We start from the raw sequence: 20,200 nt of genomic DNA on the forward strand, positions 1-20,200 counted from the left end.
GGCAGCCATAGGCATAATGACCTGGGCGGGAACGGGGTTTCCGTTTAGCTTCAGAGGGCACAAGAAGGGGGCAGGATACTTGATGCTTTTGAGTCTGGCTTCTAACATCCTCCTACGGGCCCTGGCTCTGGAAGGTCCAAGACTTCATCCTTGGGGAGCTTAGGAATGGCAGCACGAACGGATACGAAATTAACCTAGACAGTACAATATCCATTGTAATTGCCGATTGCACACACTATATATATACATATATATAATTTTTTTATGAAGAGGCTTGTGAGTGACTCTGCACATCACATATACCGAGTTCCTGTACCAGGCACGAAGCCATTTTACTTGCATTCTCACCCGTTCCGGCGGATATATGATGATCGCCCTCCAGGTCTCATTCCGGAGTACGTAGACGCACGTATGATGACGACGTGTACGTATTGTATTTGTAAGTAGGTAGGAAGACACTTCCCTTCCCCCTCCCTCCCTGTTGTGCATGAATAATTACAGCAAGAATAACGAATACCAGATCGGGTAGGTAATGGAGTGGGTGGGTAATGCGTCCAATGGGATCCTACTTAGTATATTATCTTAGTAGGGTAATTCACACCGGACGTAATTCGGGATTGTGGCCACCTACTTTTACTCTATTATGTACCTACGTATCCATGATGGGCAATTCCTCTCGTACGGGTAGATGTCAGTCAGGTCACGCGGGGCCCGAGGGTTCTCCATCCGCTATTCTCCCTGTCAGTCAGTCAGTCAGTCAGTCAGTCGGCGGTAGCTCAGGTATCTACTGTAGGTAGTAGGTGCCTATACACGAAGACGTATGTACGTGTACGGTGTACAGTTCTATGGGGAAGGGGAGGGTAGTTGGAGGGGGAAGAGGAGCAAGTGAGTGGAGGGAGGAATGACGGGAACGAACGAGCACAAGTTCCACCGGGCCGCCGGCTATGGGATGGCAAGTCCTGTCCTATCCAAGCAGCGCATATGGAAATAGAAAGTTCTAACACTCGCTTGACTCGTGGTGGAGAATCTGAGGAAGGAAAGGTAGGGGGAAATCTTCAGTTTCTAAGGAATCTTGATGATTCTCGTGAGGCTCTGTGCGTTTCCTGTCTCGCTCGCGAACTGACATAGTCTGGCCTGTTGAGTTGGTTTACCGGGAGTACTGTCTACGAACAAACACAGAGTAGGGAGGAGGGATAAGTTAGGTGAGTAGGCAGATAAAAGAACCTCCTTTGGCGGACTGGCTGGCTGGCGGGCTGGCTCGTCGGTGAGTCAGTGGGTGAGCTCCGTTACCAGTCAGCCAGTCCCATGAGCCCTGTAGTGGCCTCTGGAATAAGATACCAAAGCATCTCTCCCATGAACAACCCAAGCAAATCCTCCGGGACTGTCATGTCATATCACGTCGTCTTGTGGACTCCAGTTCAAGGTACTTCCTGTCCGCCGTGTTTTCTCCGCATACGAGCTCAGGCCGTCTAAACTGGGATCGATCGACGGCGCCCCGAGTGCCGGGATTGCCGAAAGATGGAGAAAGTTGGGGGACTAAAAAACGCCCTTCGCGATGACACCGAATCTCAACTTTGGGCTTTAGCTCACGGCGCTACGGCTGTCGGTCTTGGAGTCGAAGTCCAAGGCGATGATGCTTCGAGGTATTATGCCGAGAGTAAGAGGGAAATGGGCGCGGGTGTCGGGGTCCTGACCCGGATAACCATGATTTCGGTGTCCATGGGTGGTATTAGAGCATACCCCATATCTCATATATGCACAAACATGGAGTGTGTACACATATATATGGATATATCCAGGGAAGTAGGCTGGTGGTCGAAGCTTCTCTTCAGCATATAAAACGTTAATTGACTCTCGAGCTGGATTTTTTTGGGAATTTGGATAACAGCCGGGATTTGGACAGATCAGATCAGAGCAAGACACATACCCAGACGAGGCCCAGAAGCCCAGTACGAACGATCCAAACTAGGTGCACCACCAGCCGCTCAGACCTTCTTGCCCAAGTTGTTGCTGCACAACTGGTCCAATCCGCGCATGGCCCATTCCCTGTGATCCGGTATACCGAGGAAAGAGCATTGCTGCCGGGTCTGAGACTGGCAGGCCAGGGCAATGACAACTGCTCTCTCAATCGAGAGCGTTCGTCAGCACGAATGTACGTCTCGCGATGCAGCACACATTTGTCTTCCTTGCCCAGCTGGTTGAATGCACTGACTTACCGACGTGAAGTACCGGTGCCCGTCGAGATCAAAGGTGACAACAAAACCAGTGCCCTGAGCTCCCCGTCTCCCAAGACCTCATGCAACAGCCAACATGACGAAAAACATTCCTCAATGGATGAAGGAGCTGGAGTGAACCCTGCAACAAAGGAGATCCAAGATGACCCTCCTGGAGAACAAGGCCAGGAGAACGTCAATGTTGGTGCTCTGCCAATACCACCTCCTGACGTCGGTCTTCAACCGTGGCTCCAAGTCATTGCCGGACACTTCCTCATGTTCAACAGCTGGGGCCTAGTGGTCTCGTACGGTTCCTTCCAGACATACTATACCACCCAGATAGCCCACAGCAATAGCTATCCACTGCAAAGTGCATCCAAGAACGCCTCGGCCATTTCCTGGATCGGATCCATCCAAAACACCCTCTTGCTGGTCGGCGGAGCGCTGGGGGGCAAGTACTTTGACGCCGGATACTTTCGCCAAATGCTCGGCCTGGGCACATTTCTCGTCGTCTTTGGGACGTTGATGACGAGTTTTGTCAAGGAATACTATCAAGCCGTCCTGGCACAGGGCGTCTGTATCGGCCTAGGCATGGGCATGCTGTTGATCCCGAGCGTGGCGTTGCCAAGTACCTGGTTCCACAAACGCAGAGGGTTGGCCGTGGGCATCGTGAGCTCTGGGGCGTCGTTGGGCGGCATTGTTATCCCCATCGGATTAAGGCACAGCATTTCGGCCGTGGGGTTCGGTTGGGCGGTTCGCATCCTTGCCCTGATGTTCCTGGTCACCCTGCTGGTGAGCAACCTGCTGATCCGCCAACGGCTTCCACCTCGACCGAGGAAAGGGGCGCGGTTCATCGAGTACCAGGCGCTGCGGGAACAAAGAGAGTTCGCTCTCTGGGTCACAGGCCAGTTCATCACGTACTTTGGGTTCTTTGGCTACTACAATTATGTCGAAGCCTGGGCCGAGTCGATCGGCCTCGACCACCAGTCAGGTTTCCCGCTCGAGTACTTGCTGCCGGTGCTGAATGCTGCGAGCATCCTGGGCCGTCTGATCCCGTGCTTCCTTGCGGATTACACCGGTCCCGTCAACATACAGGGCCCCTCGCTCTTGGTTGCTGCCCTGCTCGTCTTCGTCTGGATCCCGTGCCGGACAATTGGGGGCCTGCTCACCATCACCGTTCTGTACGGGTTTTTCTCTGGCGCAGTCATCGCCACGCCTCCTGCGATCGTGGCCAGCATGACTGAAGACCTGCGCCATTTTGGGGGGAGGATGGGTGTCTTGTTTTTGACCATGGCTTGCTCGTCGCTTGTGGGGCCACCTGTCATGGGTGCTATCATCGAAATGCATGGCGGGTCATATGATGCCGGCAAAGTGTACGCGGGGACTATGATCATGGGAGGAGCGGTGTTTACATTGCTGTCGAGGGTGTCGAAAGCTGGGTTCAGAGTAACCGTCAAAGTCTGAGTGGAGGGATTTCCCTTATCCCTATCGCATTCCAAAAGCCTGCCACGTCATCAGTCAGTGACGGATGCGACAGCCATATAGTATCCATATTTCGGAAATATGCCTAGCGAGGTTTTTGCAGCTCCATCTCAACCAGCCATGCCTTCTGCGTCAGACAACCATCAGTGTCTGCAACAGCCGCATTGACGAAGAGAGTGTTCTCGTGTCGAGGGGATACTGATCTCCCAAACAGTGGCTATTGGTAGAGCCTGTTAGGATTCGGTGTCCGCTTGATTAGCTCTGTACTTTTTTCGGTGCCTTGTGTTGGGAAGACGACAGCAGGGGCCTTTTTCGTCGTGCCGGTTTGGGCCATCTCATAAGGATGAGCAACTACATTTTTGGTAGGAGTCCCTTTGACTACACAGAGCAGCCCTGGTGAATTGAAGAGGAGAGGCAGAATGAAAGCGAAGAATAACTCGGGGGTGTGTGTTGACGCTGAGAGTGCCAAGCGCTCACAACCTCATCTCAACGCGAGGCCTCACCTTGCCTCGCACCACTTCTGTCCAATAGCAATCAATATACATACCAAATATGACTCGAAGGCAGAAAGCACAAGTCCTTCTACCCTGTGATCTGAAACTGAAACTGTTGCTCAGAAATACCCAGATATTATAGAGGCCAGAAGCAGACAGGAGCTATCTGCACCTCCACAGCATCCCAGATTTTGAAAGACCTTAACTTACTGTTAAACTGCTCAAGGTGAGTTGGCCTTGGACTGCAATCAACCTCATTGATATAAGACTAACCAAGGTATCAGACACGAAGGGAAGAAGCAGACCATGGCTCCCTCCGCCATACCGTGCCCGGACTTTACATTCACGTCTCACCCTTCAGTGTCGCCATTCACCGTGCCGTATCAGACATATATCGCCGGCCAGCCAACACCTCCAGGGGGCCTGAACTACCATTACGTCGCCGTGGGCGCTCACGTCTTCTCCCGCTCTCCCAGACCGACCGCCACCAACCAGACCACCGACAACGACAGGGACGACCGCACCGCAGGCGACGATCTTCGGGTGCTCCTTGTCCAGCGAGCGGCGCATGACTCGGCGCCTCTACGCTGGGAGATCCCTGGCGGTGCGTGCGACCTCGAAGATCCCAGCATCCTCCACTCGGTCGCCCGAGAGCTGTGGGAAGAGGCCGGGCTGGTCGCGACAAGCATCGGCCCACTCGTTGGCCAGGGACACTTCTTCCTCTCGCGGAGTGGAAAGAGCATATGTAAGTTCGAATTCCTCGTGGAGGTTGAGGGAGGTGACGGAAGCCCTGCTGGTGTATTGCAGGTCAGGCTTGATCCAAACGAGCATGCGAACTATGTATGGGCGACGGAGGAGGAATGTAGGGAGGGTAGGGCAAAAAGAGAGAATATAGAATTGGTGTTTACAACGCGCCAGCAGAAGGAGACCCTACTTGAAGGGTTCAAGATCAGAAAAGAATTGGATGCGACGAAGATAGTAACATGACATTGCTGGTCAGCCCGAGAAGACGACGCCAGCATCCTCATCTTGTCATGGGTTATTACTTCTCATATGATTACATCTGTGAGTAGTACTGAAGGATCATCATGCTTGCTGCAGTTGTAGCCCTGAATGTGTTCATCCCAGCAGCGCCTTCAGCGTACTCCAAAGCACCTCTTCCAATGCATCCAACTTCGCTTCCGTTGTGTATCATTCGTCCACCCAATCATAAATCATGCTGCAGTGGGAACAGGTTTGCGCTCCAAGCTCGTCCGGCCGTAGCCATTTGTGCCGTTTGTCACGGCAGCGGGAGGATCTCTCACGGACGAGGTTCCATTTCCATAGCCGTTCGTGGTGCCCGTTGTCGAATGGAGACCGGTTGTCGGATGCAAGCCAGCATCGCGCTCTACATCTCCTTCGGCCTTGTTAAGGTAACGATCATGATGCACTGCACCCGTATTAAACCCAGCTGCCTGCCCTCTAAGCCCATGCGCCGCATCAAAGGGCGCGCCGCCATAGTGCTCCCCGTATCCCCACCCAGCCTGTCGGGTGAAGACCGCAGTTTCAAAGCCACCGGCACCGGCAGCGCCTGCACCGTAGGAGAACGGAGTGTGGCGAGTCAGGGGAATGTGGTTGAATCTGAAGTCCCAGACAGAGGCATAGACCATGCGATAGCTTGAGATAGCGAAGACAGACCCAATAATGGCACCGGCCAAGATATCGTACCAGTTGTGGAATTCGTCGATGGTAAGGGCGCCACCAATCAGACAAGCACCGAGCAATGGAGCATAGGTTACAATGAGTTTCCAAAATGCCGGGTGGTGGTTGCTGAAGACCTTGAGTTTGGCGTTGAGGTAAAAGAAGAGGTAGAGGAAGCCACCAAATGCAGCGGTGGTGTGACCGGAAGGCATGGACTCGAGTGAGTCGTCGATCTGGTCGACATCTCCCCGGCAAATGTTTCTCTGGAACATGATATTTTGGAACCCTCGGCCAGGGTGAGCAGCCATCAATGCCGGGTCTGGGTCACAGACGCTCAAGAAATGGGGTCGCAATCCACCAATGAGCCATTTGATGAACACTTGAAATACTGCGGCTCCAATGAGAGAGTACAGGAGACCGATGATCGCATTGTTGGCATCCCAAAAAGAGCGAATGCGAATCTGCATGCACAAGACGATGAAAATCGGGATCAACGATGCAAGAAGGGCGGCGAGCCAAATCGGGACGATTTCATGGCGCAAGGGATAGGCGAACTCGGGGTAGACAATCTCTCCATCTGAGAACGTGACTGGGAATGAGCGGCTAGGAGCAGGTTTGGCTTCATAGACTCCGAGGCCGATGGCGCCCATGGCAGCCATGGTCAAAATATCCACCCATGTGAATTTGAGCCTGCCTCTCTGTCAGATATTTCTCTGTGCATGGGAAGCGAGACTGGGTCGTACCATTGCCCGAAGCTCGGTCTGCGGTTGAAGTCGCCAGAGTCAACGTCAAAAGGCGCTCGACCATTTCGTTTTTCACGACGAAGAGCGTGGCCGTTGCTCGAATGACCATTTGTCGCCGTGTTGTGAGTTCGTCGCGAAAAGAGGCCCATATTGACTGTTGGTGGTCGATAACAGGTACGAAAAGAAAGGGTGATGATCAATTAACAGACGAAGAGGGAGGCAGTGGGGGAAGGCTGAAGAAGAGATAGAGACTTGAGAGAGAAGTCAGAATAGGGTGAGGGCACTTTTCTTGACCTCGGGCAACCGCAGACGTTCACTGCCGTACCGGCTCGATCTCAGTGAAACGGAAGTGATGGGAAGCAGCGAAGGTGAATATGAAGTATTTCCCATTCCCCCCTCGCACAGTCATAGTGCCACGAGGCCGTGAATGACGCAGTGGGAATAATGTTAGCATGTTGGTGGGATGTCATATCCGTACCTAAGTGAGACGCCCTTGCCTTGTTTTCAGACAGCTAGATGCCGTCGCTTGCACGAAAAAGGGCGACGGTGAGCACCAGGACTGGAGACAAGCATGCAGATCACAAAAGAACAAGTGCAAACCGGGAAATCTTGTGTCACGCTAATCGATGCCAAGAGACTTGGCTGACGTTCGGTGTGGCTTGAAAGCCTCGATGACGGCAAAGAGATCAGCTGCTGTCGGTGCTGTCACTTCTGTAGATCGAGATGAGATGGCAAATCTAATGGTACACGGTCATATTCCAGAAGCTAAAAGTAGCGAACGGGGATGATATGAGTCGAGAGATCATAGAGTACATAAGAGTAGGACGAGTGGATAGCTAGTTCCTCCGTCTCTTGTCGACAAACGCACCGATCCTGCGGCAACGAGCTCAAGCGCGGTGTATAGTATAGACACGCATATCTCTCCTTTGCATAAATGCGCGAGCACCAGTCACCACTTCCCACGGATACACCTTCCTCAGCAGTGACGGGTTCAAGTAAAATGGACCAATCCAGCCATTCCGCTTCAGTGTCCGGAAAAGGCCTTCATTGCTACAAGCCGAACTTGAACTGAGTCCGTTCCTGTGAGTTGATTTTCAATGCCGTTTCCTGGACAGAATCGATGCACTGTTCCGCGAGACATCAATGTTTTTCCTTTTTGGGTTATCGTCTAATCCAGCGTGTCGATCCAATTCATGCCTTCAAACACTTCCATCATCTTGTAGCATAGTCCGACATCGTCACCCGGATAACCTCCGAATAGTTTGATCCGTTCAGCCTCGATCTTGGCAGCTTCGCGTCTTTGAGCTTTGTCACGGTTTTGCCCGGCAACATATCGATTGTACAAATGCCGCGACGCAACGGTAGGGTTGGCAACGCGCAATATTCCGGGCAAGGGAGATTGTTCGAGATCGGTGCTTGGAGAGGGTGGGAATAGAGCGGAAGAATCTGACCGGACTGAGAGCTCGTCTGGCATCTCAAAGATGGGGTTTAGAGAGGTATGGTTGCGATTGCGAGGACGGACCCGCCTGCGGTTGTGTTTGTGTGCCATGGTAAAGTATCCTGGGTAGGACGACTGGAGGACCGAGGGAATGCTGTCGCGAGATCAAGTGAGTGCCAGCTGGACAGGTTTAATGGGAAATCGATAAAAGCATGGGAAAGTGGTGACCGAGCACGAGAGCGAGGTATATATGCCCAATTCATGCATGAGTCTTGTGGATGGCGAAATAGTTAGCGTGAGTCACATGAGAGATACCTACCATCTGAACGAAAAGAGAAAAAGAAGTCAGGGCGAGAGTAGCATGACGACTTGTTGGGTATGCCTGCGTCTGAACCTTGTCCAAACAGGCACAACTGCTTCTGTGGTGTGAGAGTCATAAACAGAGTGGCGTGTACCAACCGTTGAGAAAGCCGGCCAGGCGCCCATGAGTCATGACACTAGTGGTCTAGTAGCATGAGTTCCCAACAACCTGCATCGCGTGACTCGTGGTGACTGCTGAATGGTGGAGAAGATTTGCTAAGGGTCTAGACCGTGAAAGATAGCACAAGCACAAAGGATCGAGGGGATCTGGGGTCAATCAAGACGTGGATTGGGCACCGGCTATTCATGACGGGGATGCACCTAGGACGAATAATGAGGAAAGGTCTTTCATATTGCCACTTGCCTGGAATAAGGAATGGTGGTCTTGGCGCCTGCTACGGCGGACCATGGCGCGAAAGGCGCAATGCGGATACCAAGAAGCTGGGGAAGCATTGCAATTACCGAGGCTTCTGGTTGGCGATTAATAGGCGGGATCGATCGATACCCCCAAAAGTGGCCGTTTGCCGCGGATCAAAACCACCAGCTCCCGTCTCATTCTCAGTGCTCTTGGATCTGATTTCTGAAAGAGTCGAAAATACCAAAAGCATCTTCGACCTGTGGCAAGGAAGAGGCCTGAAACGTCGCAAAGAAAAAGAGAGCAGTCATGACTTCGACAGAAGATCTCCGCATCTCCTCACTCTTCGATGTCAGCAACCATGTTGTGCTGGTCACTGGAGGAGCGACCGGACTGGGTGAGATGGCAGCTCAAGGATTTGTCCAGAACGGCGCCCGTGTTTTCATTGCCAGTCGCAAAGAGTCCGAATTGAAAAAGACATCAGACCGACTGAATGGCCTGGGACCGGGCAAGTGCGAGTACATCGTCGCCGACTTGAAGGACAAGGCTGGCTGTGACGGGCTGGTCAAGGAGGTGAAGAAGCGAACGGATCGTCTGACGGTGTTGGTCAACAACACGGGTGCTACATGGGGAGCTCCCTATGATGACTTCCCAGAAAGCGGATGGGATAAGTTGATGGCACTGAATGTCAAATCCATCTTCTACACGACGGTCGGATTGCATGACCTGCTGCTCAAGGGGACCAACGCCGACACGCCCTCGCGAGTTATCAACATCGCTTCCATGGCCGGAATCCAGACGAGCGACGTCACCACAACGGGAGAAGGCGGACTTTCCGCACCGGGTCACGGCACTTTCAGCTGTATGCATGCTCTTTGCATCTGCACATTGGAAGAGCCATGCTGACAATCTCAATACAGACGGCCCATCAAAGGCTGCGTGCATCCATCTCAGCAAGTTACAAGCTTCCAAATTGGCCCCATTGAACATCATGGTCAATTGCATCTGCCCGTAAGTTTGCACTGTCATGCTTCCACAGACGGAGAAGGCCCACGAACTAAGCTATGTGCAGTGGCGTTTTCCCATCTCGAATGACAAACTTTGGCATTCAAAAGTACATGGACACATTGCTCGAACGCCAGCCTACCGGACGAGTGGGCAAGGCGTCTGACTTTGCAGGACTGGTCATCTTCCTCAGCAGCAAAGCATCAGCCCATATGACGGGTAATGTGATTGAGATTGATGGCGGCAGCACCCTCACTGGCTGGAGAGCGAAGAAGAGGGACAACAAGATCTAGATGGATAGAATCAAAATGGACGCCTGTGGAGTGGTAGCTAGTCAGCTTCGTCGGATGGGCACAGTTCGCGTGTCACGATTGCCGTGTGTGCCGTGCTAGGCTGATTCAACATGTTACCTACCAGCCAACCTGAAGAGAAAAACTCTGAAAAGCAATTCCACATCTACTATAGGGGATCAGTCCTGACTTGTTTCATATACAACAATTCGGATGCCATCAAGACTAAGCTCGATGATGATCAGGTCCGGAGTGGCACCGGGTGTCTGCTGTGGTTGCCACGAATCCAGTTGAGTTACGGGTGACTGACGTCTGAGGCCCTTTAACTGAAGCGATGCTCCTTGGCGTTCCCTGGACCCTTGGGCTCCCCGACCCGTCAACCAATTGTTGGTGGGTAGGTGGCTTCTAGACGCAGGTTGCCCCCCCAAAGACTCCCAAGAGTGACGGCAGCAACGAAGCCTAATATTCTGGTGCTGCCACGGGCAGCGTTTCATCCACTGCCATGGGAAGCACCAGAAGCAAAGTCCCATTGTGTCTCGACCCTTCCACCTCCACCTCCTTCTCCATCCTTGCGCCTCCTTCATCCCCAAGTCATCTCAACCATTTTGGATCAATAACTCCTAAGTGACTCCTTACTCCCTCGAAACCCAAGATGGTGGTATTGTGCCTCTCGTCCTTTTGGAGGCATCGCACTTGATAGCATTGATTTTCACCTATTCGTTGGACGGCAAACTCCAAACTTAACACTGGCGCACCCTCTCAACCAGCCCGCGCTCTCTACGATCGATTAGCCTAACAGCATCCCCGCCTGCGCCATTTCGCCCTGGTTGCTTCGCTCATCCGCTGCGCTCGTCACCCTCTCGCCACCTCTTGACGTCTTCTTACTTCCACTTTTGTCTTCTCTTTTTCCCATCGTTGAGCTCATTATTTGAGCGATGCGTCCTGGCGGTCAACCGTTGCAACATGACAGACTCACGATGACCTTTCAAACCTCCCTTTACCAGTCTACTACGCCCTTATCCTCCGATCCGACCCGCGTTCCTACATCAGCCTCCTTCGCCGAGCACGATGGCTGGCGAGACGGTTCTCCACTTCCTTTCAGACCTCACCCCGATGGCTCACCTGCCTCGATTGTCATAAACATCAGCGATGGCGGCGCAACTGGTCGAGGCATCCTTATCGGGCTGTTGTCTGCGTTTGGTTCCGCCGGTGTTGCGGTGCTTGTTCTTGCGATTTTCTTTTTCTTCAGATATACCTCTCGTGGCCGTATTCTGTTAGACCGGATAGGCCGGCCCGGCGAGTTTGACGATGAGCAAGCCTTTGCGCAGGAAGAGGCTGAGGCCTTGGAGACGATGGACGAGTTGCAGCGAGCCGAGTATTTGAGGGCAAAAGGTATGGGTTACCCTCACAACAAACTCCTCACTCTCGCTCTAATTCTAACGGCGACACAGCATTTATACAAGCGAATCCTCCAGAATCCGTACAAACTGATATATCGCTGTCACAGTTCCTGGCGATCCAAGAAAAAGGTGTTTCTGCGTGGGAATTCGAGCCAGAATTGGAAATAGCCAATTGCTTTGTCGAAGCGAGAACCGAAATCGAGTTCTTCGATTCAGAGTGCAGTGTACAGAGCAACCTGCCGGTACCCAAGCAGAATGAAGTGTATTATTGGGAGGCTAAGATCTACGACAAGCCGGAGAACAGCCTAATCAGTATTGGTATGACCACGAAACCATACCCTCTGTTCAGATTGCCGGGTAAGTCCTTCTCCTCTTCCAAGAGATGCTGGGACTCCATGTGCTGACCGATCAGGGTTCCATAAAACATCGGTGGCGTATCTTTCCACGGGACATCGACGCTACAACCAACCGTTTTCTGCAAGCACATATGGTCCGCCTTATGTACAAGGAGATGTGATCGGGGTAGGATACCGACCTCGAACCGGGAGCATATTTTTCACACGCAACGGGAAGAAGTTAGACGAGATTGCGCACAACTTGAAGACCCAGAACTTCTTCCCGACTGTGGGCGCCAATGGACCCTGCCACGTACATGTGAATTTTGGTCAGATGGGATTCGTGTTCATCGAGGCGAATGTCAAGAAATGGGGGCTGGCACCCATGACAGGAAGTCTTGCACCACCTCCACCTTATGGAAGCGAGCAGGGTAGCATTCTCCTCGAGACTGGTAGGGAAGGAACGCGGCAGTCGACATATGAGCCTGGACACTCGCGAACCCGCAGTGGTCTGGCAAGACTCGGTCTTCCAGCTGGCAATCCTGGGCCCGTCCGGTCAGCCACGGATATATCGTTGGCGCAACTTGCGCATATATCGACACAAGATCTTCCCAGCCAAGGCAATGCGCTTCTGGATATGGGAGATATACAGAATCAACCCGTGGAGAATACGCCGGCCGGACAGCAGATTATTCCCCCTCCCGAGTATAGCAGTCCCCCGGAGAGTCGAAGGTCGAGTGGTGACGGCGACGAGGATGAGAGGCAGGAGTTGTTGCGTGATCGGACAGGAGGACCACCCATTCCTACCTACGATGCTGCTGTGGGCGAAGCGGCAGGGCCCAGCCATACATGACGAGATACCCCCGAGCATGAAATAAATATCGCTTATGAGTATGATTGTAAATATGACTTGAATACTTTTTTTCTGTGGTTAGACTCGATTCCAAAGAGAGCGTTATTACTCCAGTTGACCTTTTGTCAATGCATGTTTGCTTCTAGAGGAGTATATACATCGAGTGCCAACCCACTTGCCCGCATTGCAACTTGCTTAGAACAAGGGTGGGTAGACTGTCAGGCAAATCAGAGCGCCCGCTTCAGTAGGTGGACCATCATTCTAACGATGCGATGTCGGGTCACCGTGTTTCCCACGTCCTGCATGACTACCACTGCGTCCCGAGATCACAGACAATCGAATTGAGCCTTGTTATGGTCATCTCTTCTAGGCGGACTGTTATCTACCACCGTTTTATGGCGCCTCCGCCTATACATCGGATTTGTGAGATTTCTATCACAGTCGCAGCCGCGCCAACGTATATACAACATGACTCAACGACGAGCTGGACCTGCCGATGTCGATGACATGGGTCGTATTGGTTTGCAGGCCATGCCTTTAGATCCCCAATGGAACTATCGCTACCGTCATCGCAAAGAGTATCCCAAGGACCACGAGAAGTACATCAGGCGGAAGTGGCAAAAGTACTTCGACAACAACGACGGCAAATGGACAGTCAATTTGATCGATATGCCCAGCAACGAAGATTCAGACGGTAATGTTAGACGCTTTGTCAATGACGAAAGCGAAACGTTGTTACATAGACGAAGTCTTTGGCGACAAACAGTTTCACTTACAGCTGTTGGCCACAGATCCCGACTACCAAGGTCGAAGGGCTGCTTCAAAGCTCCGTCGGTGGGGTTTGGATTACGCCGCGAGACATGACTGGTTTGTCACCTTATTGCAAGCCCGATGGGGTCTGTCCTGCATGGACACCTTGGTTTCCGGGAGGTTGTGGTAGCTGTTGTCCAGGTTGACGGCGAAGAGGAAAAACTGCACATCCTAGGCATGGTGTTCAACCCCGGTAAGAGTAGTTGAGGTGATAGGGCTAGAGATCATTGCCGAATGGGAAGGTTAGCCGGGTACCTGACAAAGCCGCTAAGCCAGCCTGGAGATAGTCTATCACGTGATATAATCTGTCTAGTTATTCTGGGGACTAGCTGGCACACCAAGCGGGTTACACATTGGTTCCCTGAGCTGATGGATACCCAGGGAACGTGAGCATGCAGCATTATCAAAGCAATTCGTCATGCAACAGCTCCTGGGGAGACCATGCTGGCCGCCCACCGTCCAATCGTTAGGATATGCCTTCTGTTTAGGGATCCCCCGACCGTTGAGGCCGCCTGCGCGTTTGGCTTGGTTTACATTCACCTCGTATTCAGTTCGTTCTAAAACCCATACCGGAGCCATGGTTTCTTTAAGGGGGCTCCAGGGGCCAGCTCTGGACTTGCAGAACCTCTGCCTTCCCCAAACACTGCGTCATGGCAGCCACTCACAAATGTTTATCTCTCCCCCAAACTGAGGGATGCAAGACGTGGACAGCTGAACTATTGCAAGGAACATGCTTTTTGCCCCTGATTTGACTTTTTGCATATCGTTCGTTGCCCGAACCGTGACATTCATCTATCCTTATCATCATTACCTTGATCCCGCGATCTGAGGGTCTGTCTGACTCTGGAACATACCCCCTTGGACAATGCGGGCGTGGAAGGTTGTTGCTTTACATTCCAAAGCTCGCAACCTCGTCGATCCCGCCGCATACAATGAGAGCCCTCTCGAATAATTAACAAGCCGACGTACACAAAGAACCCGGACTCGTTTGTTTCCCTCCAAGACCTCGCCCCCCTCGCCTCGGCTGCTCTAGTTGATCTTCGTCCTCACTCCGCTCGTTCTTGCGCTGTTTCGGCTCCAGTTCTTGAAGCAGCTACCCGAGACCTCTCCCGAAACATCGAGCGACCCCGGCCGGACCCAAATCTTGGGGATTTGCGGAAAGAGAACAAAGGCATTGTGGAGTGCGCCACGGCACTCCAAGAGCGGGACGCGGCAGACAATCAAACAAGGAACTTGTGCAGGCAAGGGTATTCCAAAAGTCCTCGATGCGAGGAAGTCATGCCGCACGCGACGCAGGCCCAGAGCCTCGCGAACTGGGCAACAAGGATGACGCATCTTTTCAGGTGATCGTGCTGGTAAGTTGAGGTTTTGCCCGTACACGCATATACTTGTCACTTGTGGCACGCGGTTTCCTCCTCTCCGCAGGTGCATATACCAACAAAAATGTCTCAGAGGCTGACCCCCGTCTTAGGGATCGACCGGTGGACCTCGTGAGGACAATATCACGGGGATGTTGGTGCGGGCACCCCAGTCGGAATGGCGCAAGAGTTCCATGATCGCGGTCGATGCTGGAGCCCACTTGTCCAGCATGATCCGCATCCTCCAGAGGGAAATGCCTTTGAATTCTGAGAAAGTGCCGGCAAAGGGATACTCGCAGCTGTTGGAAAAGGGCCCTTTTGCTGGCCTTCGCTTTCCCAATATTAGTGCAAAGGCCAATGCACTATACATCTTCCGCGAAATTCTCCATGGCTTCCTCATCACGCATCCGCACCTGGACCATCTCTCGGGCATGGCGATCAATACCCCAGCGCTTGAATACGGCAGAGAGGCGAAAGCGATTGTGGCTTTACCGTCCACCATTGAAGCTATCAAGAATCACATTTTCAACGACTGGCTGTGGCCAAACTTGTCGGATGAAGGGAACGGAGTTGGTTTTGTGACCTACAGGCGGCTGATTGAGGGTGGAAATCCTCGTCTCGGATTGGGTGAATCTCGAGGTTATGTCAATGTCTGCGACGGGTTGGCCACCAAGTGTTGGAGCATCAGCCACGGTAAATGCCACCGAAGACAACACAGCGCGTCCTTTCAGCATGGCGACTCTTTCGGATACCCTGACTATAATTTTCCATCTAGGAGACTATCGAGGATATCAGATGACCACGGCTATTTTGCCGCGGTGGCTCAGCAACAATCGCAGAATGCTGGCGCCTATCCCCCAGGTCCAGTTCAGATGTCTACCGGTCCAGTGACACCTGGCGGTCCTCTCGCCTCGAGCATCTTGGACAACAGCCATCTCTTTGAACCAGTCTCCAGCTCTGCCTTCTTCATTCGCAACGATGCCACGGGCAACGAGCTGCTGATCTTTGGCGATGTCGAACCCGATTTGGTCAGTATGTCGCCTCGCAACCATATCGTCTGGGATGACGCGGCTGGCAAGGTTGCCAGTGGCATGCTCAAAGCCATCTTCATCGAGTGTTCATATGATGACAGCGTGCGCAACGAGGATCTTTATGGGCACCTGTGCCCAAGACATCTGGTTGCCGAGCTCACATTCCTGGCCAATTGTGTCATCAATCGGCGGAAACCGAGGACTTCTAGCGACGGCGCCCTCATTGAAACAAACCTCGACGGGCCAACACCCAGTCGGCCCGTTACAGGTTCGTCGGTACCAGATTTGCTAATGCGGCAGCCACCGACCCCATCAGAGCTAAAACGCAAACGAAAACGGGCAATGAACGGCGATCTAGCCATCACGCCGGAACTCGCACGCGCCGGTTTTGGCGGCTTGCCTTCGCCTCAAGCTATATCCAGCGGTTATGTAGGGAACCGAGCGGTCTCGTCGACCCGCCGAAAGCGTTCACACGAGCCGCGTGAAAGCGACCACGTAAACGCTCCGCCCACTCCTGGGCGCGGTCGCAGTGTCACTTTCCAAGCGGACTCGACCATTGTAAATGCCCAATCTTCGGGCGATCTTGCCCTCGCAGCGGGATCAAAGTCGCCTGCTCAGCATCACCAACACTCATCTTTGCTCCCTGGTTCGGCAACCTCTCAGCGGGAAAGGCTGCCCGAACCTCTCAAAGGTGTGACGGTACATATTATTCATGTGAAGGACACGTTGCTAGACGGTCCCGCACCAGGGGATGTGATACTTGGGCAGCTTCGGGCCTTGGGTGAGGAAGCAGGACTAGGGTGCGACTTTAATGTGACGAATTGTGGCGACAGTATCTGGGTCTAGCGAGGATGGACGAAATTGTATGAGAATTCTCATGAGATTGTAACACTGGGAAGGGAGTCAGCAAATCTTTGGGCATGCGGCGGCGGCAGTGACAACGGCGCTTGTGCTTTGAAGCGGAAATCAGGCTGTGAGGCCTTCTTCGAGTTCAAGTTCATGGTACTGGCTATTTCTACACTGACTGTACGAATTCACTCTAGTGTTTGGTCTTCGTCCAGGTTCTATCTCAAGTCTGAAGAGTGATCGAGAGGCGAATGTTCCTGACGAGGCTCTACCGTTGATGGGATCATGGTCCAACCTTTTGGATCAACCAATTCACCTCTGATCCAGATGTGGCATGTACCAGACCCTGATCCGATCAGGTATCACCTGAAGATTCACTGTCACTATCTTCACTGCTTCAGACTTCACCTCCAGACCCGCGGAATGTGCCAGATCAACTTCCGCCAAGGGCAGTCCTGCCTCGCCGACTATTTATACCTCCTCCTCTCTCCCCTTTTTTGAAACTTGTTCTTTTTTTCTTTTTTCTTTTCCTCAAGTTGCTAAGGTAAGTCCGGCAAATACTGAGGTCGCCTTCAGTCCAGCAGGGAGTGTGTGGCTATTTCCCACTCTTATTCTTTTGTTTTACTCTCACCTTATTCTTTTGTTTCGGGCTCTGGTCTCACCTGATCCTGGCTTGCAACCTGGGCTGGAGGTGGGTGGTGGCGGGTTCCTCAGATGACACCAAAGCAACGCAATCAATCCCTTTCCCTTTCTCTGTGTGTTTTGTTGATACTACTTACTACTACAAGTGTGTCTCTAGGTTGTTTTCTTCAAATACTTTTCATCATCGCTTGAGCTTTACGCTCAACCTTGGAGAAGAGCAGATGTGTCCAGCACTGTAGAGTGGTGGCCGTGTGTGTGAGGCAGTGAAATGATTGCTGGTGTTGTTCTTGTAGTGAGTAACTGGCAGTAATGTGGTGTTGTGACTCGTTCGCTTGGCCTCTGCCACGGCGAACAGCCTCTCCCATTGCCCTTTCTCAAGCTCAGGAGAAGAGAAAGCGCTGTCTCTCATCGATGGTTAAGATGCCTATTCCCTCCTGCAGAGTCTGCAACGCTGAAGCCTCTTCTCCCCTTGTCACAACGTCAGCCTCAGCTGGGGGAAGATCAAAAGCTCGGCTGCAACAGGAACAGGATGCTACACAGACAACAGCGACAAAGTTGTGAGATTGAGGAGAAACTCCTACGAGCACAGATCTCCAGCACAATCAGCAACCAGACATCATGATATGGCGGTAAGGTGAACCCCCTCTCACACACAGAAAATAATGAATTGCAGACCAGCTCAACGCGCACCCTCACTCGAACAGGCACCAGAGACCACCGACCACCCAAAAAACCGATCTCGTTGCGTGCAACCGTGCAGCATTCCTATCCAGGTCTCCCTCATGGCCTTCCTCTGCAGCCCACAGATTCACCACGGCATCCACGACCGGCGTCACCGCGTTGGCGGTGATGACAATCCCCAAGCATCTCTGCGCCGTCAAGCGTGCGACGGCCGAGCTCCGACACCGTCGCCCAAATTGCCAATATGTTGTAAGAGCTAGGATTGATAGCCCTAGAGCAAGGTTGCGAATGCCATGGGAGTAGATGTACTCTGTATGCCTTGGACTATAGGCCCTTGATGCACTCGATGATGCCTCCGATACCCGTACCATGTACCCCCCGAAAGCTGCTGCAGCTGAAGCTGGGGATATGAAGCTCCACAAGCCGACAATTAAAGCCCCCAATCCTATCAGGGTCGTCAAAACGGGGAGCACTGTGTGGGAGAGTCGAGGAAGGGACATTCCTGCCCACGATCTGGGTCAGCCTCTGAAGAGAAGTCTGCCTGGTGGAGGGAAAAGAGGTCTGAACTACAACGCGTGTGAAAATAGCATCCACCCACCGTACATTTTTCATATGATTACTGCGGTCTATACAGGCAAAGAGACGAAATTATGGCGACATCGGGGCTTCGGGAAGAAACACCACACCACCCTCGTGTCTCTTCTCCAAAATCTCAGTTGATCGATCAAATCACACGCCCTTCGCCATTGCAAAAAGGCTGGTAACTGTTCCCAAGACTAACAAGTTCTCTTTGATCTGTCAAAAACTGATAAAAGTTGTAAAAGGACCCTACACTTTTCATTTCAGCCTCTTCAGCCTCTCACAATCTAATCGCCTCGGATCGACTCAAGGAAATAGTAAAGCAAACACCGTGGACATGTCCGAGCAGCACTCCCACTCTCATTCTCACGACCATTCACACGCTCACGACCACTCCCATTCCCACCCTCACTCTGTACCAGCTCATCTTTTCCAGGCGACCTCCTCCAGCGACCAACCGCCGGACGGATGGAGAGAAAGCGGCGTCCGGGTCATTCCTGGCGACAGCCTTGACGCTAACACGGCGCAGACACCGGGGATGAACCGCGCCGCCGCCATCACCACCGCACGCGTTGGGGCGCAGAAACTGTGGGCAGGGACCGTCAAGATCCACCCGAACGCCAAAACCGGCGCCCACCACCACGGCCACCTGGAAAGCGTCATCTACGTGGTCAAGGGCAAGGCACGCATGCGATGGGGAGACAGCTTGGAATTTACCGCCGAGGCTGGACCAGGGGATTTCATCTACGTGCCCCCGTACGTGCCGCACCAAGAGATCAACGCGAAGGAGGACGAAGAGCTGGAGTGTGTGCTGATGAGAAGCGACGGCGAGGCCATTGCGGTGAACCTCCCTGATGTCGTGCCGGTGGAGAACCCAGAAGGAGTGAAATGGATTGACCCTACGCACCCGACAGGAGGCGTGTGATCGGGCTTGACTGATCGAATTGAATCCCGACAAATTATATCATATATACAAAATGACAACACCGATTTCAACTGGGCTTGGAGATGCAATGGATGTCCGTGGCCTCCTCTCAATTGCTCTTGAGTGCGGAAGAAGAGGGTCGAAAATCTAACCAGCACTGACGACACAGCGGTTAAAAGTCATGGTATGCGATTGACCGGCGGTGTTGGCGTCTCCATCGGCCTACATGTCCACCGAAATGCTGTATAAGAAGCTTCTGCTCTTCTACCAAGCTAGGTTCTTCCTTCTAACACGCTACGCACAGAACTTGGACAGTTTTGATTTGACCTTGGCTCCATTGTGCTCTATACTGCGACCAAGGAAAGTCTGCTGGAGCCGAGAAGACCAACCAGTGATCTCTGCACCCCGCCTGATCCTAATTATATCGGCATCCGACGAGGCTTTATCCGGAAGAGGAAGAACGACAAAATCAGCCCGTCGCCTCTTTTGACGACCACCCACTACCGCAGCTGGACTCCCTCGGCATCGAGCAGCAGTTGACGAGATGATGCTTCTGGGAGTACAGGCGTGGGGTGGTTTGATATGTCATAAACCCGCTTCTCTCGGCAACTTACCGACTCCCGTGACGGAAAACAACACGAAAGTCCTAGCGTCTCGTGCTGCATTGCCGACTCAGAGGG

At 52.7% G+C, this 20,200-nt stretch overlaps 9 protein-coding genes across 9 annotated transcripts; 7 read left to right on the forward strand and 2 right to left on the reverse strand.

Annotated features, from left to right (window-relative positions):
- Positions 1 to 2,330: 2,330 nt before the first annotated feature.
- AYL99_00261 (hypothetical protein) lies at positions 2,331 to 3,677 on the forward strand (the record flags this gene model as incomplete). The annotated part of the gene is made up of 1 exon (XM_018831777.1): positions 2,331 to 3,677. One exon carries the CDS (start codon positions 2,331 to 2,333, stop codon positions 3,675 to 3,677), a length of 1,347 nt encoding a protein of 448 aa, XP_018697656.1.
- An 818-nt stretch (positions 3,678 to 4,495) lies between these two features.
- On the forward strand, positions 4,496 to 5,176 carry AYL99_00262 (hypothetical protein; the record flags this gene model as incomplete). The annotated part of the gene is made up of 1 exon (XM_018831778.1): positions 4,496 to 5,176. One exon carries the CDS (start codon positions 4,496 to 4,498, stop codon positions 5,174 to 5,176), a length of 681 nt encoding a protein of 226 aa, XP_018697657.1.
- A 227-nt stretch (positions 5,177 to 5,403) lies between these two features.
- On the reverse strand, positions 5,404 to 6,761 carry AYL99_00263 (hypothetical protein; the record flags this gene model as incomplete). The annotated part of the gene is made up of 2 exons (XM_018831779.1): positions 5,404 to 6,559; positions 6,613 to 6,761. 2 exons carry the CDS (start codon positions 6,759 to 6,761, stop codon positions 5,404 to 5,406), a joined length of 1,305 nt encoding a protein of 434 aa, XP_018697658.1.
- A 1,019-nt stretch (positions 6,762 to 7,780) lies between these two features.
- On the reverse strand, positions 7,781 to 8,161 carry AYL99_00264 (hypothetical protein; the record flags this gene model as incomplete). Its single annotated transcript, XM_018831780.1, has 1 exon — positions 7,781 to 8,161. The coding sequence occupies one exon, from the start codon at positions 8,159 to 8,161 to the stop codon at positions 7,781 to 7,783; it is 381 nt and encodes a 126-aa protein (XP_018697659.1).
- A 913-nt stretch (positions 8,162 to 9,074) lies between these two features.
- On the forward strand, positions 9,075 to 10,063 carry AYL99_00265 (hypothetical protein; the record flags this gene model as incomplete). Its single annotated transcript, XM_018831781.1, has 3 exons — positions 9,075 to 9,627; positions 9,686 to 9,776; positions 9,838 to 10,063. 3 exons carry the CDS (start codon positions 9,075 to 9,077, stop codon positions 10,061 to 10,063), a joined length of 870 nt encoding a protein of 289 aa, XP_018697660.1.
- Positions 10,064 to 11,037: 974 nt separating this feature from the next.
- AYL99_00266 (hypothetical protein) lies at positions 11,038 to 12,648 on the forward strand (the record flags this gene model as incomplete). Its single annotated transcript, XM_018831782.1, has 3 exons — positions 11,038 to 11,452; positions 11,512 to 11,817; positions 11,873 to 12,648. 3 exons carry the CDS (start codon positions 11,038 to 11,040, stop codon positions 12,646 to 12,648), a joined length of 1,497 nt encoding a protein of 498 aa, XP_018697661.1.
- Positions 12,649 to 13,116: 468 nt separating this feature from the next.
- Positions 13,117 to 13,588, forward strand: AYL99_00267 (hypothetical protein; the record flags this gene model as incomplete). Its single annotated transcript, XM_018831783.1, has 2 exons — positions 13,117 to 13,342; positions 13,392 to 13,588. 2 exons carry the CDS (start codon positions 13,117 to 13,119, stop codon positions 13,586 to 13,588), a joined length of 423 nt encoding a protein of 140 aa, XP_018697662.1.
- A 1,135-nt stretch (positions 13,589 to 14,723) lies between these two features.
- AYL99_00268 (hypothetical protein) lies at positions 14,724 to 16,693 on the forward strand (the record flags this gene model as incomplete). The annotated part of the gene is made up of 2 exons (XM_018831784.1): positions 14,724 to 14,813; positions 14,930 to 16,693. 2 exons carry the CDS (start codon positions 14,724 to 14,726, stop codon positions 16,691 to 16,693), a joined length of 1,854 nt encoding a protein of 617 aa, XP_018697663.1.
- Positions 16,694 to 18,932: 2,239 nt separating this feature from the next.
- On the forward strand, positions 18,933 to 19,520 carry AYL99_00269 (hypothetical protein; the record flags this gene model as incomplete). The annotated part of the gene is made up of 1 exon (XM_018831785.1): positions 18,933 to 19,520. The coding sequence occupies one exon, from the start codon at positions 18,933 to 18,935 to the stop codon at positions 19,518 to 19,520; it is 588 nt and encodes a 195-aa protein (XP_018697664.1).
- Between the last annotated feature and the right edge of the window lie 680 nt (positions 19,521 to 20,200).

This window comes from Fonsecaea erecta, assembly GCF_001651985.1.
Source record: "Fonsecaea erecta strain CBS 125763 chromosome Unknown Scaff1, whole genome shotgun sequence".
Taxonomy (NCBI): domain Eukaryota; kingdom Fungi; phylum Ascomycota; class Eurotiomycetes; order Chaetothyriales; family Herpotrichiellaceae; genus Fonsecaea; species Fonsecaea erecta.